This window comes from Gopherus evgoodei, chromosome 1 (genome assembly GCF_007399415.2).
Source record: "Gopherus evgoodei ecotype Sinaloan lineage chromosome 1, rGopEvg1_v1.p, whole genome shotgun sequence".
Classification (NCBI taxonomy): Eukaryota; Metazoa; Chordata; order Testudines; family Testudinidae; genus Gopherus; species Gopherus evgoodei.
In genome coordinates this window covers 363,490,122-363,506,254 of record NC_044322.1, presented here as the reverse complement: position 1 = coordinate 363,506,254, position 16,133 = coordinate 363,490,122, and the positions used below count along the sequence as shown (strand labels likewise).

Below are 16,133 nucleotides of genomic sequence, written 5' to 3'. Positions count from 1 at the left end.
TTCAGTATTGTATAACTTGCTTTCTTTATTAAAAAAGAGGCTTCCAGTTCTTCACCTCCGTGAATGTGTTTTGCCATCGATGTGCTGTTTGCAGGGTCAGACTTGCCTTTCGCACCCTTGCAGGGGACAGATCCTTTGCAGAGAAATTTCAGTAATGTATAATTCTTAGTAAGCAGATTAGACAGAAGCAGGTCTTGGGGAGCCTGGCACGCAGACAGCAGCAGGACTACGCTTTTTTCCCTAGGGAGTGTTCTAAAGTGCCTGCGGGAGGCTAGAAAAATCAATTACTAGCACACTGGGTGCTGTGTGAAAGACCATATGCATATTAGCAGTACAGAACGGAGGGTTTTAACTGCTTGGTTGAGATCTACTGACACCTAAATGCTAATGAAAGGTTGTGGGAGTGCTGGAAAGAGGAGTTTGTATCCCTATAACTTGAGTCCTTTGAGTAGCTTCTCAGTAACAAAACCCCACTCTTGGGATATAACTGAACATGCCATTGAAGCTTGGATCCCTCTGGAAAGTTCTGACTGCTGGAGGGACAGCACACATGCTTTGTGACATGAGGGGCTGTATAAGGGGGAGCAGACACCCTGTGTCACCTGAGTTCCTCCTCAAACCATCTAAGCTCAGAATACTGAGGGGGTGGAATGTGGATCTCAACTTTCAGTTTAGGTAATTGCTCTTTCTCTTTTGATCAGTACAGATCCCCACTCTTGGGAAACACTGGTGCAGATTCAGTTATATTGTGACAGGTCACCAAAACTGAGACTCTTTTCCACTTGGGTACATCCTAGTTGAAGGCTTTGCACTAAGAACTCTGAGACTCCTTGGAAGAATGATAAATGTTTTCACAGAAGTTTGATGAAAACTCCCTTTGCTGAAATTTCGGATCTGGGTGAAGCATGAGACCTCAGTTATGTTAAAGATCCAGAACCAGTGGAAGAGAAAATGGTGGCTTGACTCCACTGAATTCCCAGACTATCTGGTCCTGTTTGATGTTATCTATAGAACCGTGTGCCTTGTCTTTTATCTTTCCAATAACACTTGAATCAAGGGGTTTGGGGAAAAGGCATACAGAAACTGATGGCTTTAATTCAGGGAGAAGATACCTATTAGAGGAGCACTATTCTGCTTATTTGGAATTCTCTTGTGCTGCAATAAGATCTCTTTGTCGTGTTCCACAGATTGGGGTATGGGGAAATAGTGAACAAGACTTAGGGTTCCAGAGCTTCAGCCTGAATGTCTACACCCATAACCCTAGTCAACCGACATGGGACAGCTGTGGGTGTTTAATTGCAAGGTAGACATACCCTAAATGCACAGCAAGCCAGGGTATGAGCATACAGTGCACTAGTTTGCCACACACTAAGTAGTTGCGTGGACACGCTTGTAGTGTGTCTTTAGGGATTATTTGTGTGTCATGTTGCTTGTTCTGCTGAGTTTGTCTGCCCAGGTATTCTCCTTATCTGGGAGCTGAATAGTTGGTGATGTGATATGTTGGTGAATGCACTTCCTCCGGACACTGAAGGGTGATTTATATGGGTTTTTTTCTGTAATATTGTATTTGTATATGTGGGAGGAATGTCTTTTATGCCAGTTTGATTGATCTGAGTTCCAGCATATGTATGTGCAGTCTGCTTTCTTGTTTTGCTGATAACTGGAGCAGGAGTTGGAGGCTTGAAATAGCCCTTGAATGTAGATGGTTTATTTTCCTCAAGTCCACATTCTTTAGGTTTTTAGAGGTCTCATTTTTAATCTGGCAAAGGAAATAATCAGAATATATGATGGCATCAGTCCTAGCAATTGTATGAGTGTTCTGACTTGGTGCTGTGGTGAAGAGTGTAACAGTTGTCTGGTCCCGAGTATCTTCTGAAGCCTTGTGGTGGCAGGTAAATCCTTGTAGTTGTGGAGTGTGTGCCTGCTTCAGTGAATGTGATCCTGCAGATGGGATTAAAATGACTTTTCCTGATTTATCCTGTGGCCCAGGGACTGAATTGAGAGAGTGTTTTTTGAAAGGGGTCTTGAACTTCTTGTAGTGACCATGTCTTTATCAGCTGTCTTGGTATAGAAATACACTGTCACATTCATGTCTTAGCTGTGCTGCTGTATAGCCTGCTGCAAGGCAGCTGGTAGATACCAGCTGAGCAGTACGTAGTCCAAAAAGTAGAACTCCACATGGATAGCAAACCTTATTGATGCAGAAACAGTAATACTTCTTATGTGATTGTCGGATGGATCTTTAGAAATGTGTCTTTGAAGCTGAGAGCTACAAACCAATCTTGTAGATTTAAAGAGGAAGTAATGGAGACTCTGATCATAGTCCAAAACTTAAAGTATCGAGTGAATACCCTAAAATCGAGAATAGAAAGGAGCCCTCCAGATCAAGTTAAAATAAGAAAAGAACAGGAATAACCACTTCCTACCAGTACTGATTGGGAAGTGTGTTGGTGCACTAATCTGCAACAGAGTAGAATTCTCGTTTCTGATCCTTTTTTTTGCGAGAACTATCCCTGAAGAGGGATGGAAAAAGTGAATAATTTGGAACTATAGAGTGCGATTGTATAGCGTAGCCACTTCAAGAGTTTTCCAGCACCCACTTGTCTGTAATCATTTTATTCCATGTTTTCAAAAACAGGGAACAGGTGGCCTCTGAAGCGAGGGGGAGACAGGGCTGATGTCCATTACTTCCAGGTTGACTGTTCTGAGGCTCTCAAGTATACTTCCAAAACTTTTACTTGGTGTTTGAAGGAGGACCTGAAACACAGCATGAAGACATATGGGTTTGACAATAAGACTGAGATCTGTGTTTTCCAGAAGAGAGAAAGACCTTTGGTGTGGTTTCCTCTTGACAGTCCGGAGAAGTCAACAGATCTTGTTTGTGGTATCTAAAGGGAGTTGTCCTTCTGAAGGAGGGTTTTTATATTCCTAGAGTCTTCAAAGTGAACCTTGAATCTCACTTTCTCTAAGGTCTCATTCTTGCAGGCACTTAAAAGCTCCCGACATTCAAAGGGAAGGTCTTCCCTTCTAGGTTATTTGTGTGGAGGGACTAGAGCACTTTAGCCATGTTACCCTTCTGGTGGTTATGGCAGTGGCAATAGAACGATGAGGGCCATCAGATGCATCATGTGCAACCTTGAAAGAGTGCTTAGCCACTGTTTGGCCCTTTGTTTAAATGTCCCCAGCTGCTTCTCACTGCTTTTCTGGAAGGAGACACGATGGGGGGACCAAGTCTGTCCCATTTATAAAAATCATCTTTCTAGTAATGTCTGATAATTTGTGATGCTCACTTGTAAAGTGGCCTGGCATCTGAATAGTTCTGTCTGTCTGGCACCGTTGTCATTTGGGGTTGACTTGTACACTCTCCTTAAATCTATTTTCTCATTAGCACCAGACAACTAGAGAAGATGATTTTGGATGCCAGAAGAAGCATTCAACCCATGTGAGGACACTTGATAGAATTTATACATCTTATAAGAAGTTGGAATGATTGAAACTGAAATCATCTATAGATTCTTGGCCAGCCCAATGAGATAATTTTTAATAGGCAGTGCAAGTTACTTTGGTTCCAGGATATCAAATAATTTTTGCATTTTTTTTCTTGGACTGGACAGTTCTAAGTCCAGTGTGCAGACAATTCTTGTCAAAAGATCTTGAAAGGATTTAAAGTTCTCTGGAGGGAAACTGTAGAGAATTCCATCAGGGGAGGAGGACAAACAGTGTGGATCAGGTTCTTGAGAAGTCCATATCAGGTATGTCTACATTGCAATAAAAAATCCCTGACACTGAGTCTCAGAGCCTGGGTCAATTGACTCAGGGTCAATGGGCTAAAAATTGCAGTATAGACATTTGGGCTTGGGCTGAAGCCCAGGCTCTGAGACCCACCGCATTCACGGGGTCTCAGAGCCCAGGCTCCAGTCTAAGCCTGAGCATCTACGCTACAGTTTTTAGCCCCGAGTCCAGGCCAACCATAGCCTCGCTGCGGGTCTTTTACTGCAGTATAGACATACACTCCGAGACATTCTGACCAGCAGAGAGCTCTGCATTAGCTATGAATAGAGCAGATGATGCGGGGAGGTTCCATCATTCTAGGTTCCAGCTGCTTTGTCTTTGGAGTGGAATGTGTTGGTGATGGCTTCTATTTGGTTTCCAGTTCCTGAATGTTGCTTTGACTGTTGATCCTAGGGTTGAGGATCTCAAGGAGCCTGACATCCCGCAACGGAACTTGGTCCATAAAGATAAAATGGTATCAAGGGTCGCCTCAGATTATTATGATGAACCGTGCCTGCTATTTAGGCAACCATCATCAAGGTTGGAACCAAGAAGAATTTGGGGTAAGGCTTGGGAAACAGAGCTCTTAGCACAGGTTTCAAACTTCACCTCATATGACAGCAAGGTCCGCTTTGAGGGATCAGAGATCTTAGTCTTCGACACTAGTGGAACCCCCTGTTTTGCCTTAGTAATTGGGATGAAGGGGAGGGGGGACTCCTACTGAGTCATCAAAGAAATCTGTCCTTGATGGGAGATATAGCTGGGTTGTCCTCAATAAATCTCTTAGGCCAAACAAGGAACAGGGCTCAAAATATTAGCTACCTGCCCGAAGGTTTGTGTGTCATTGGCACCAGCCATAATGATTTCCACACTGTCTTGAATTCTATCACTGGGGATAAAGATTTGTTCCTCGGCACTGGAGAACTTAATCTCTTAGGCACCAGATGTTTCTGAGCTCCAACATCTCTTGCACCGGAGATTTTATGTCTTCTATCTCCATTAGACCTCTGAGAGTGAAATTGAGGGGAAAGATGGGTGTCATCTTTCTTCTTCTGTCTCATGGCCCCAAAAACCCGTGGCTCAAAACTGAACCTGGGGTACCATTCAGCCCACCTGAATGCCCAGACCTTGTCAACACTGAGCATTTCTTGGCATTGGATTTTTGCCTTCTCCTGCATTCAGGAATGACGGGAAAGACCAGATACCAATTCTGACTCCATATCCATCCTTGAAACCCTCAGTGCTTTATCCAACAGGATTAACCTGAGGCACGACATGGTCTCTTCATGCCTGAGACATAAACCCTGTATAGACTGAACAACACTGTCAACATTCCAGTCTGTGATCCTTGCCTCGTGCATCGTAAAGAGTGGCTCTGAATGCCAGAAACACAAGAGAGCCATTCTGTATAACAATACTTATTTCTTTATTCATTGAGCTATAAAAAGAGGAGAGGGAGTTCTTCTTCGAGTGTTTGCTCATATCCATTCCAGTTAGGTGTGCGTGCGCTGCGTGCATGTTCGTCGGAAGATTTTTTACCCTAGCAACACTCGGTGGGCCGGCAGGGCGCCCCCTGGAGTGGCGCCGCTATGGTGCTGGATATATACCCCTGCCGGCCCATCAGCACCTCAGTTCCTTCTTACCGCCCGTGTCGGTTGTTGGAACAGTGGAGCGCAGCTTAGCTGATCTCCACTTCCCTAGCTGTTTGCTCGTTTCTAATCGTTATTATGCATATAGTTTGATAGTCTATATTTCTAGTTAGTTTTCTAGTTTTATTAGTTGTTTGTAGTAGTTATTGTACATAGTTAAGGGGGATCGGGGATTAGCCCCTTACCCTCACCCGGTACCGGGGCCCATGCCCGGTTCACCGGGCTTCAAACTGTGCTCGGCCTGTCATAGGCCGATGCCCACAGGAGACCCTCACGACTCCTGTCTCAAGTGCTTGGGCGAATCCCACCTCGCAGACAAGTGCCGCATCTGCAAGGCTTTCAAGCCCCGGACGAAAAAAGAGTAGGACATTCGTCTAAAGCAACTCTTGATGGAGGCAGCTCTAACTCCTCCATCTTCGGCACCGACTGCGGCACCGGGGACAAGTGCCTCCTCCGCACTGGAACACACGGGTGCGGTGAAGGTTCCTCGACACCAGCCTTCACTGACCCAGGCTCCTGCCGGCACCGCTCTCTCTCCCCAAGGAGCAAGAAGCATAAGACTCCTGCGGCTCCCGTATCTACGCCGCAGTCAGAATGCATTACGAAGTCGGATTGCCCGGCACCATCAACTTCTGCGGCACAGACATCTTCTGCACCGTTGATTCCAGTCTCGCTAGAGCCGTCGAGTCCGGTGCCTGCCAGCTCCCCAGCACATGCCGTCGTTGAGCTTATCGTGCCCTCCACGCCGGAGACGTTCTCCACGGCACGGGAGTTGATTACCTTGACGGAGCCTGAGCTGCCTCAACCCCCGGCACCGCCGGTGCGGGTTGTTCAATCATTAGGCAAGCCCACCCTGATGAGACCATCCTCTCCTGGCACCACCGAACGTTGCTGGTCATGATCCAGGTCCCGCAGGCGCTCTCGGTCCCGTCATCGATCCCGGTCCTGACGCCACTCACAGTCCCGGTACCGCTCTCCATCTAGGTACCAGTCGTACTTGCGGCACCGTTCGAGATCCCAGTTGCTGACCTGATACTCTCAGCACCGCTCCAGGTCCCGGCACCGCTCGCGGCACCGTACATCTCAAAGTCGATCTCGACGCGAGGATTCAAGGCACCGGTCTCACTCCCGGCACCACGCCGGTCGCAGGTCCTGGTCTCACTCCCAGCACCGGTACGACTCCCGGTACCGTTCTCCGGTGCCGCGTGGAGACGGATCGAATGGACACAGAGACCATCCGCAAACCATCTCAGCTCCTCCGTGGCCTTCTCGTCATCCATCCATCTCATCTCATGCGGACAGTGCTTCCTATGGGGATTCGGATACTCACAGCAGGTTCCCCCAAGGATCCCATGGCCCGGATCAGGCACCTCATCAGTGGTCCTTTTGGACACCTTGGGCTTATCATCAAGCCCAAGGGGAACCCGCTATGCCATCGCGCTCTGGTCCCTCAGAACACCGCGTGCCAGAGGCCACTGTTAGCAGACCTCCCCCGGCTGGTACAGAGGAAGCTCCTGCCCACGCACCGGACCCACACGATCTTCCGGCTCTGGAGGTCCCCCAGGATCAGGAGTCAGTACAGGACCCACTCGTCCCAGGGCTTTCATCCGCCTCTTCTCCGGATGAGGCAGTCGCAGGGACGTCATCATCGGGCCTGCCTCCAATCGACCTCAGGTCACACCAGGACCTTCTGCGGCGTGTCGCCCAGAACATCAACTTGCCAGTAGCGGAAGTTCCAGAGGTGGAAGACCCGATGATAAGTATATTGTCCGCGGAGGCACCAACTAGGGTAGCCCTCCCCTTCATCCGTTCAATCCAGGCCAGGGCTGACACCATCTGGCAATCCCCATCATCCATCCCGCCCACAGCCAGAGGGGTCGAACGGAAATACATGGTGCCCTCCAAAGGGTATGAGTACCTATATGTGCACCTCCCTCCCTGTTCATTGGTTGTACAGTCCGTCAATGAACGGGAGTGCCACGGCCAACAGGCCCCTGCACCTAAATCGAGGGAGGCCAGGCGAATGGATTTGTTGGGATGGAAAATCTATTCCGTGGGAGGCCTCCAACTCAGGGTAGCGAATCAACAAGCCCTCCTGAGTAGGTACAACTACAACACCTGGGAGGCGATAGGGAAGTTTACAGAGCTAGTCCCGCAGGACTCCCGCCAGGAATTTACTGCACTCCTGGAGGAAGGAAAGAAAGTAGTGTGGACCTCCCTGCAGGCCTCCCTGGATGCTGCGGATTCGGCAGCTAGGACGGTCGCCTCTGGAATTGCCATGCGACCTATATCATGGCTACAAGTGTCAGGCCTGCCACCTGAACTTCAGCACACTATACAAGACTTACCATTTGATGGCCAGGGCCTGTTCTCGCAGAAGAAGGGACCCCTCACGAGCAACTCCTCCTGCAGGAGGTTCGGAGGCTCTTTTCAATCGGAGCTATAGAGGAGGTACCGGAGGAATTAAGGGGCAAGAGGTTTTATTCCCGATATTTCCTAATCTCCAAGGCGAAAGGGGGCCTCCGGCCTATCCTAGACCTGTGAGGGCTGAACAAATTCATGAAAAAGTTCATATTCCGCATGGTATCCCTGGGAACCATCATTCCTTCCCTGGATCCCGGAGATTGGTACGCCGCTGTCGACATGAAGGACGCATATTTCCACATTGCAATTTACCCCCCGCACAGACGGTATCTACGCTTTGTGGTGAATCATCAACATTATCAGTTTACAGTCCTTCCCTTTGGCCTCTCCTCGGCCCCTCGGGTATTCACGAAGTGTATGGCGGTTGTCACCGCTTCCCGCCATCGTCGAATACATGTCTTCCCATACCTCGACGACTGGCTTATTCGAGGCAAAACAGATCAAGCTTGCTCTCCAATAGCTGTAAGGGCTGCACAGAGCTAAAGGAAGCAAACACTTGTTCATATCCGTAAAGTGAGCAGCTGAGACTGATACACAGGGAGTGGAGATGCTGAATGAGAGTGTGCCATTTTTAAATGCCTGTTCTTTTGACCATAATTGCACTTTAAAACCCTTGTACATCCAACCACCTTCCTGCCCATTGTTCCAATCTTAAATCTCCTTAACGAGGATTTATCTCCAAATAACATATTCCCATGTCTACACCACAAACTTTGGTTGAAGCAGGTAACATCAGTGTACAACCAATGAAGATAATATATTGCTCATGCGTATGTGTACTTGGCTGCTTATGTACTCACCAGGAGTGCTTGTGTCAATACAAAGTGTGGTGCACCTTGGGTAGGTATCCCAGTGTGCCATGCCCCACCATCTGGTGGAATGCCTTTTGGGAAATTTTCGCAATATGGGAGATAGAAATTAGTCGCACAGGAATGTCTGAAAGCTAAGGGTCAAGTTTCCAACATGCAACTTTCTCCATCCTGTAATGCCGTCCATATTCCATAATTTTCATGCCTTTTATTTAAAATCCCACAAACATGCACAATACTTTTCATGTCAGTCATCCTCTGATAGAAGCGTGAGGCCTGCAGAGCCCTGCACTCCTCTAATGAACATTGCCAATACAGGACATACAATTCTCCTGTATTTGCAGACCTCCATGAAGTACCACAACAACAAGTTTCAGAGTAGCAGCCGTGTTAGTCTGTTTCCACAAAAAGAACAGGAGTACTTGTGGCCTATTAGAAACTAACAGATTTATTTGAGCATAAGCTTTCGTGGGCTACAGCTCACTTCATCAGATGCATAGAATGAAACATAGTGAGGAGATATATATACACATACAGAGAGCATGAAAAGGTGGGAGTTGTCTTACCAGCTCTGAGAGGCCAATTAAGTAAGAGAAAAAACTTTTGAAGTGATAATCAAGATAGCCCAATACAGACAGTTTGATAATAAGTGTGAGAATACTTACATGGGGAGATAGATTCAATATTTGTAATGGCTCAGCCATTCCCAGTCTCTATTCAAGCGTACGCTGATTGTATCTAATTTGCATATGAATTCAAGTTCAGCTGTTTCTCATTGGAGTCTGTTTTTGAAGCTTTTCTGTTGCAAAATTGCTACCCTCAGGTCTGTTACTGAGTGACCAGACAGGTTAAAGTGTTCTCCTACTGGTGTTTGAATGTTATGATTCTTGATGTCAGATTTGTGTCCATTTATCCTTTTGCATAGAGCCGGGGTCAGCAACTTTTCAGAAGTGGTGTGCCGAGTCTTCATTTATTCACTCTAATTTAAGGTTTCATCTCTTTCTATAAGTCTATAATATATAACTAAACTATTGTTGTATGTTAAGTAAATAAGGCTTTTAAAATGTTTAAGAAGCTTCATTTAAAATTAAATTAAAATGCAGAGCCCCCCAGACTGTTGGCCAGGACCTGGACAGTGAGAGTGCCGCTGAAAATCAGCTCGCATGCCGCCTTTGGCACCCATGCCATAGGTTGCCTGCTCCTGGCATAGAGATTGTCCGGTTTGGCCAATGTACATAGCAGAAGGGCATTGCTGGTACATGATGGCATATGTCACATTGGTAGATGTGCAGGAGAATGAGCCCCTGATGGCATGGCTGATGTGATTAGGTCCTATGATGATGTCACTTGAATAGATATGCGGACAGAGTTGGCATCGGGCTTTGCTGCAAGGCTAGATTCCTGGGTCAGTGTTTTTGTTCAGTGGTATGTGGTTGCTGGTGAGTATTTGCTTCAGGTTTGGGGGTTGTCTGTAAGCGAGGCCAGGTCTGTCTCCCAAGATCTGTGAGAGTGAGGGATCATCTTTCAGGATAGGTTGTAGATCTTTGATGATGCGCTGGAGAGGTTTTAGCCGGGGTGGAGGTGGAACAGCTGTCTAGTGAGTTTAACAGGGCCATTGCAAGAGCTCAGCATGGAGCTCTGCAGTTGAGGGAAGCTTTGAAAGAGCGCTTTAATGGTCAGCCACAGCAGTGTTCTGTGCTGGAGTGTTTTCTGGGCCTGAAGGCTTGGCTGCTCTTAGGAATTGTGTAGTCCTTCCTGTACATTAATAACTATGATTGTGTGTTTTACTGAACCTATCATGCAGTGCTTGCTGTACTTCTATAAACATGAGCCGGTGTTTTCTTGAACCTAGTTCTGTGGTGACACACGTTTACAAGTACTGGTGCTTTGAGTACTGCTCTACATTCTACACTAATAAAGATGATTTTATTTTAAAAACATATTAATTGAAGTGGCAAAAACATTGCAGTAAAACCAATGTGCAGAACCACCAAGCCATTCAACCCAAACTTTTAACAGAAATGAATCTATCCGTTTCAACACACAAATGTAGCCCATTATGACTTGCGCATACACAGATCTGTGAGAACCAAGGGTGGTGTATGTGAAGCTGTGGTTTTCCTTGCTGTCCCCCAGTGGGAATGGTAGGGATAAGGACATAGCCCATGATGCCACATGGCATGCTGGGAGATGTAGTGAGCTGCTTTCCATGGAGTTCTCTAAGGATTGCAAAGGGTGGGATTTCTGTAGGTCAGCCAGAGTCTGCACCATTTCAGTTTGCTACCTGAGAAGCCCCATTGTGTCCTGGTGCATCTCCATCTCCTTTTCCTGCTGGGATTCCTGGGCCTTTCTCCTGTCAGCTCAGTCCTTCTCCATGCTCTCTGCCATGTTGGCCTTTCAGACCCTTTGATCACGATCTGATGCAGCACTGGCTTGTAGGATCTCACTGAACATGTCCTTCCTAGTCCTTTCCTTTCTCCTCCTCATCAGGATCAGGCATGCAATGGCTGTGGAGGGGGGTATCCCTCAAGGTTGCAGTGTCAGCAGCTGCTGATAAAAACAGGCAGGTGTGTCATTGGATTTCCAGTCACAATGGAAAGGAAAGGATTAAGTTTCAAAACTCCCTTCCGTTATTCTAATAAAAGTGTTTAATAAGATATGCTTATTGACACTTCAGTTTTGGAGTGACTCTGCACAGCACCACTCTGTCCCACTCAGGGCAAGGTGGGAGAAAGGAAGTCCAGTTGCATGAAACAATACAACATTGGTCCCTATTCCATGGGTATGAGTATAGGGCAGGGGAACTGAATATTGGCACTATTTTCCACAAGCAGTGGTGATTTTAGCTGATATCTCACTCTCGAGAGTAACAAAGGCACAGAAAGCTCACCTTTTACTGGCATCCTGAAGCCCCCCCCCCTCCACCCCCCACCTATATGGCACTAGTTTATTGATTGCAGTGGTGCCAGCCAAACTCATTGCGGAGTGACATGGGAAAGTGTCCTACCACAGAGGAAGAAATAAGGCAGCCATCCCAAGAAACCTTTGGGGAAAGATTGCAGAGTACCTCTATGAACGTTTTCACCAAGGTCTCTCAGGATACGAGGGACGTTCCTCTGTAGATAACAAAGCACTCCACATGGCCCTCCTCCCTCTCCCCATGCCTAACCCTGCAGAGGACTGAACAGCAGATACCAACTCTGCCTCTCCATTGGTTGGTCTGCTACTTCTTCTGGTGCGAGTAAAACAATGACAAGTTGATATCGTTGTCATGTTAACTGGGTTATGGACCAGATGCCATCTTTAAATTTAAGCATTGTAAGGGAAAATGCGTGCACACAGAGGTCCCTTCCCCTTCATTGGGTTTGTCCAGGCTCGGCAGGCTGGACTGGCTAGCCTGTGGGGAGTTCTCGAATGAATTCAGGCTCATGCCATGGCTGGAACCTCCCCTTCCCCCCTGCATCTCTTCCCTCTTCCTCCTCCTCACTGTTCACAGCAGGAGTCTCTGACTTGGGCTCTTCCAAGGTATCCGCAGTGCTTTATGGGATGTTGATGGGGTCTTCACCAAATATGGCATGCAGCTTGTTGTAAAAGTGGCAGGTCTTCTGCTCAACACCAGAATGATTGTTGGTCTCCTTGGCCTTGTGGTATGCTGGCACAGTTCCTTTGCTTTCATATATCATTGCTGCTGATCCCTATTGTACCCTTTGCCTGCATCCCCAGTGCAATCTTTTTGTAGATATCTATGTTTCTGTGGCTAGTCCGTATCTGTGCTTGCAGAGCCTCTTCTTCCCACAGCCCCAGGAGATCCAGTCTATCCAGGCAGATGTGCATCTAATGTGTGGAGCCGTCTTGGTCAGTTGGGCCGTTGCACACAACGAGAGAGCTGTTAGGTGTGCTTGTCACGGTGGGGAATCAGGAAAAGGCATTTCAAAAATGTGCAGGCTGTTTTTTGGGGGACAGGGATTTGCTTCTGGTCTGCATGACTTTGGCAGTGCAGTTCACAATCGAGACAAAACCAATCACTGTTGCAGGGAATGCGGCATGGAGAACTGTTAGGGTTGATACGGGTCACACACTGTTTGCACTCTCACTCTGTCAACTTCAGTAGGTTGACTGTGGCTCAGTGCCGTTTGGGGAGGTGGTTTTACTGTGTCATTGTAATAGGGTGCTTGTGTTGGAGGGAGACGAATTTGAGTGTAGACACAGGCATAAATAGATCAACACAAGGAAACTTGTATCAACCTAACTTCATAGTGTAGACTAGGTCTTAGAAACTAAGTGAGTCCGGGGACTGTCCGTAAGCACCTTAAATGAGTCATGACTAGGCACGTTTACTATCAAACTACTATTTGGTAACTAACGTGAAATAAGATCGGGTCTCTGTCCAGTTTCTAGTGCACAAGTCTCTACATAATAGGCAGGCTTGTAGGCAGTCTGAGGGGCCAGTGACTAAGTGGGTGGAGAATGTAGAGAGAGGACTTGGAGAGGCCATAGACATAAGAGTTGTAATAGACAAGGTGAGAGTTGAAGAAGGCATGAATGGAGACTGGCACAGTCAAGGGAAAGATGTTGCTGAAGTAGTGATAGGAAATGTGGAGGGGGGCAGTTCAGGGTGAAGATTGATCCTGAAGTTGTGGACAGTAGAAGGAAAAGGTCTCAGTTGAAGAAAGATATGGAGTGGCACCTGAAGATGCTCTTGTTGCCCAGGAGAAATGTATCTGAGCTATTGAGCTGATCATCTCAAAACTGGAAAGAACACAAATTCTAGGGCATGTCTGGGAGCGATGCATAATTGCAAAGTATTTTTACCCTCAAGTGACCAGGTATTTGGACGTTTGCTGTAACTCGAGCCTCTGTCCCCCTTTCCATTGCAGATTGTCTGACTTCTTCCACACCACAAATTCCCTCCTTTTGCTTGTTGGTGGGGTGGGGGATATTTTATTCTGCCTGAGGTGTCCCCATTCTCTCATTCTCCAGCTGCCTCATACACCGACAGCTCTGATGATGAGACCTCCCCCCGGGACAAGCAGCAGAAGAACTCCAAAGGCAGCAGCGATTTCTGTGTGAAAAATATAAAGCAGGCAGAGTTTGGGCGCCGAGAGATTGAAATTGCTGAACAAGGTAAAAGGGGACAGGCCCCTCAAGTTTGATGCTGTTGTGATCTGGACTTTTCACCTGAACAGCTTTAAATCTTGAGTACCTCATACCTGCCCATCCTGCAGAGCTTATAACAAGGACTTGTTAAAAATGTTTTTCAGCAGCAAATTGGGTTTTTGACTAAAGAAACCTTTCCCAGAGAAGTGCCCGTTTTCTGCAAAACATTTTGATCTTTCGTTGGAAAAAAAAAAAAGCTTTAAACCCAAAATATTTCTGCCAAACCCAGAAATATTTCAGTGTGGATATTCTATCTTGGTGCCTCATGGGAGTTGTAGTTGTGTTTCTTCATGTCTTTATCCTCCAGTACGGGCCAGCTTCCCCAGCCAGACTATACCTACCTCCCACAATACACCCTGGATGCAACTGCCTTTCCTCACCATAAAGAGAGACCATGGTGCATGGTGGGGAAATGGAGTCTGACCAGGAAACCCAGAGAATAAGAGCATGTCAGACCACAGAAGTGTTTCTGAATTAAAATATTTCAGTTTTTGGACAAAATATTTTTTCCCCCAAAAGTCTACTTTTTCCCTGGGAAAACTTTGACAAACTATTTTTTCATATTTGTTGTAATTTTCCATGGAGCAGGGTATAAGTCCATTTTTGACCAGTTCTGCTCATAACCTTTTATACTTAAGGGTTCAAGTAGATGATCTGAAACTTCTCTTTGGCCTGTTACAACAGAGCTATGTGATACACCTCCAACCAGGTGTAAACGGCAAGAGGCATCAGTGGCTAAAACAAAACAGGGAAATATCTGTGTCCTAAAATTTCTTAGGCTACCTTATCTCCTCTCTGTGCATCTCCTGAAAGTGCTCCCCATCCTTTTCTTGGGAGGTTCAGTGTCCCACTGATTTCTTCTGGCACTGTTCCTGCTAATAAAAGTTAGGTTAGCCTATCAGAGAACAGAAAAAAACATATCGTGTGATCTAAGTGACCCACACTAGAGAAAATATTGAATATTCAAAGATCCATTATTACTAACAGAAGAAGATGGTTATCAAACAATTCACAAAGAGGCAAAGTTGTAAAAATCCTGATTAGTTCAGACAGCTTGTGAAAAGGGATCGAATTCAATTACTATATTGTTTGCAAGGATGAGAGAAGTCACAAATAGAGTGGGCTTATCTAAGTCCCAGCTCTCTAGACGGGTGCTGAAGATGTAAGAACAACCCTGAAATTCTTACCCAGCCATTGCAGTAGTGCCAGCTATTGGATTTTACCATGAGTCTTGTGATATTTGATTTTCTTCAAGCCTCAACTCATTTAGACAAGTGATTATGTGAACATTTCAGCTTCCATTGGGGAGGGTGCAGTAGGTTTCTAGCTGTTCTGGTTGCAGAGAAAAGCTTGAAAACATGACTAGGCTGCACTCTAAAGACTTAAACACCGGAAGACAAGTAAAAAGAATGTAAAATGTATTAATTTTTTAAAAATCTTAATATTTTTAAGCCAATGTCATGATTATGGGGGCCTGACTCCTGGCTTTTGCGGGCTTGGGGTTGGCCGTACTGCACAGATTTATTACAGTAGATCTTAAATGCTGAGGCAAGGGAGGGCAGCGGTGCTGGCTGTCTGCTTCCTTGTGCTGACTCTTCTTTGCTTTTTAATAATGGATTTTTCTTTCTTTCCAGAGATGCCTGCACTTATGGCTTTAAGGAAGCGAGCTCAGGGAGAGAAGCCATTGGCTGGGGCCAAGATTGTGGGCTGCACACACATAACCGCACAGACTGCTGTAAGGCCCTGTTTTATTTGTTCAGTTCTTTTCCCTTTGCAGTGGGCATTTCAGCAAGAAGCCTCTTTAAATTCCACTGTAGGGTGTCTCCATTGGTATACAAAGGACTTACTCCTAGGAAATAGTCTCCCTGAAATAGTTATCATTACATAATGCCATGTGTGGAGAAAAATAGATTTCCCAGAGATTGGATGAGTTGGGGGATAGCTGAGAGGATGTGCTGTCAGTGGCTGATAGGTCCCCTGTCTGAGTCTGGCCGAGGATGGTAGTGACTGTAATGCTACCTACCGTTGGCTGTTCAGTGACCAGTGTGAGACGGGTTAGTGGTCTCAGTCCAGTTCCCAGACAATGGCAGTCCACAGCCCCAAAAACACCAACACAGTTGGCACTAATTCATACCCTTGTTGATAGTCCCAGCAAGGAGGCCAAAGAATGGATAGGCCACGAAGACTGAAACCTGTTCTCAGTCCTTCTGGGGCAGAAACACATTGGTGGGGCACTGTCAGGAAATCTTGCACTCTCTTTGTCTGTGCTGCGGCTGCTCTTGGGGACAAAGAGGACTTTAGTCTCCAGAGATGTCAGTCCAGT

At 46.5% G+C, this 16,133-nt stretch overlaps 1 protein-coding gene across 3 annotated transcripts in view; it reads left to right on the top strand.

The window, feature by feature from the left end:
- The window catches only part of AHCYL2 (adenosylhomocysteinase like 2), an 83,729-nt gene that overhangs the window by 26,148 nt on the left and 41,448 nt on the right, over window positions 1–16,133 (top strand). For all 3 annotated transcript variants that reach the window (XM_030581425.1, XM_030581608.1, XM_030581517.1), the window contains exons 3-4: window positions 13,634–13,777; window positions 15,445–15,545. In XM_030581425.1, coding sequence (XP_030437285.1) covers window positions 13,634–13,777; window positions 15,445–15,545 — 245 coding nt within the window. The remainder of the gene's footprint in view (window positions 1–13,633; window positions 13,778–15,444; window positions 15,546–16,133) is intronic.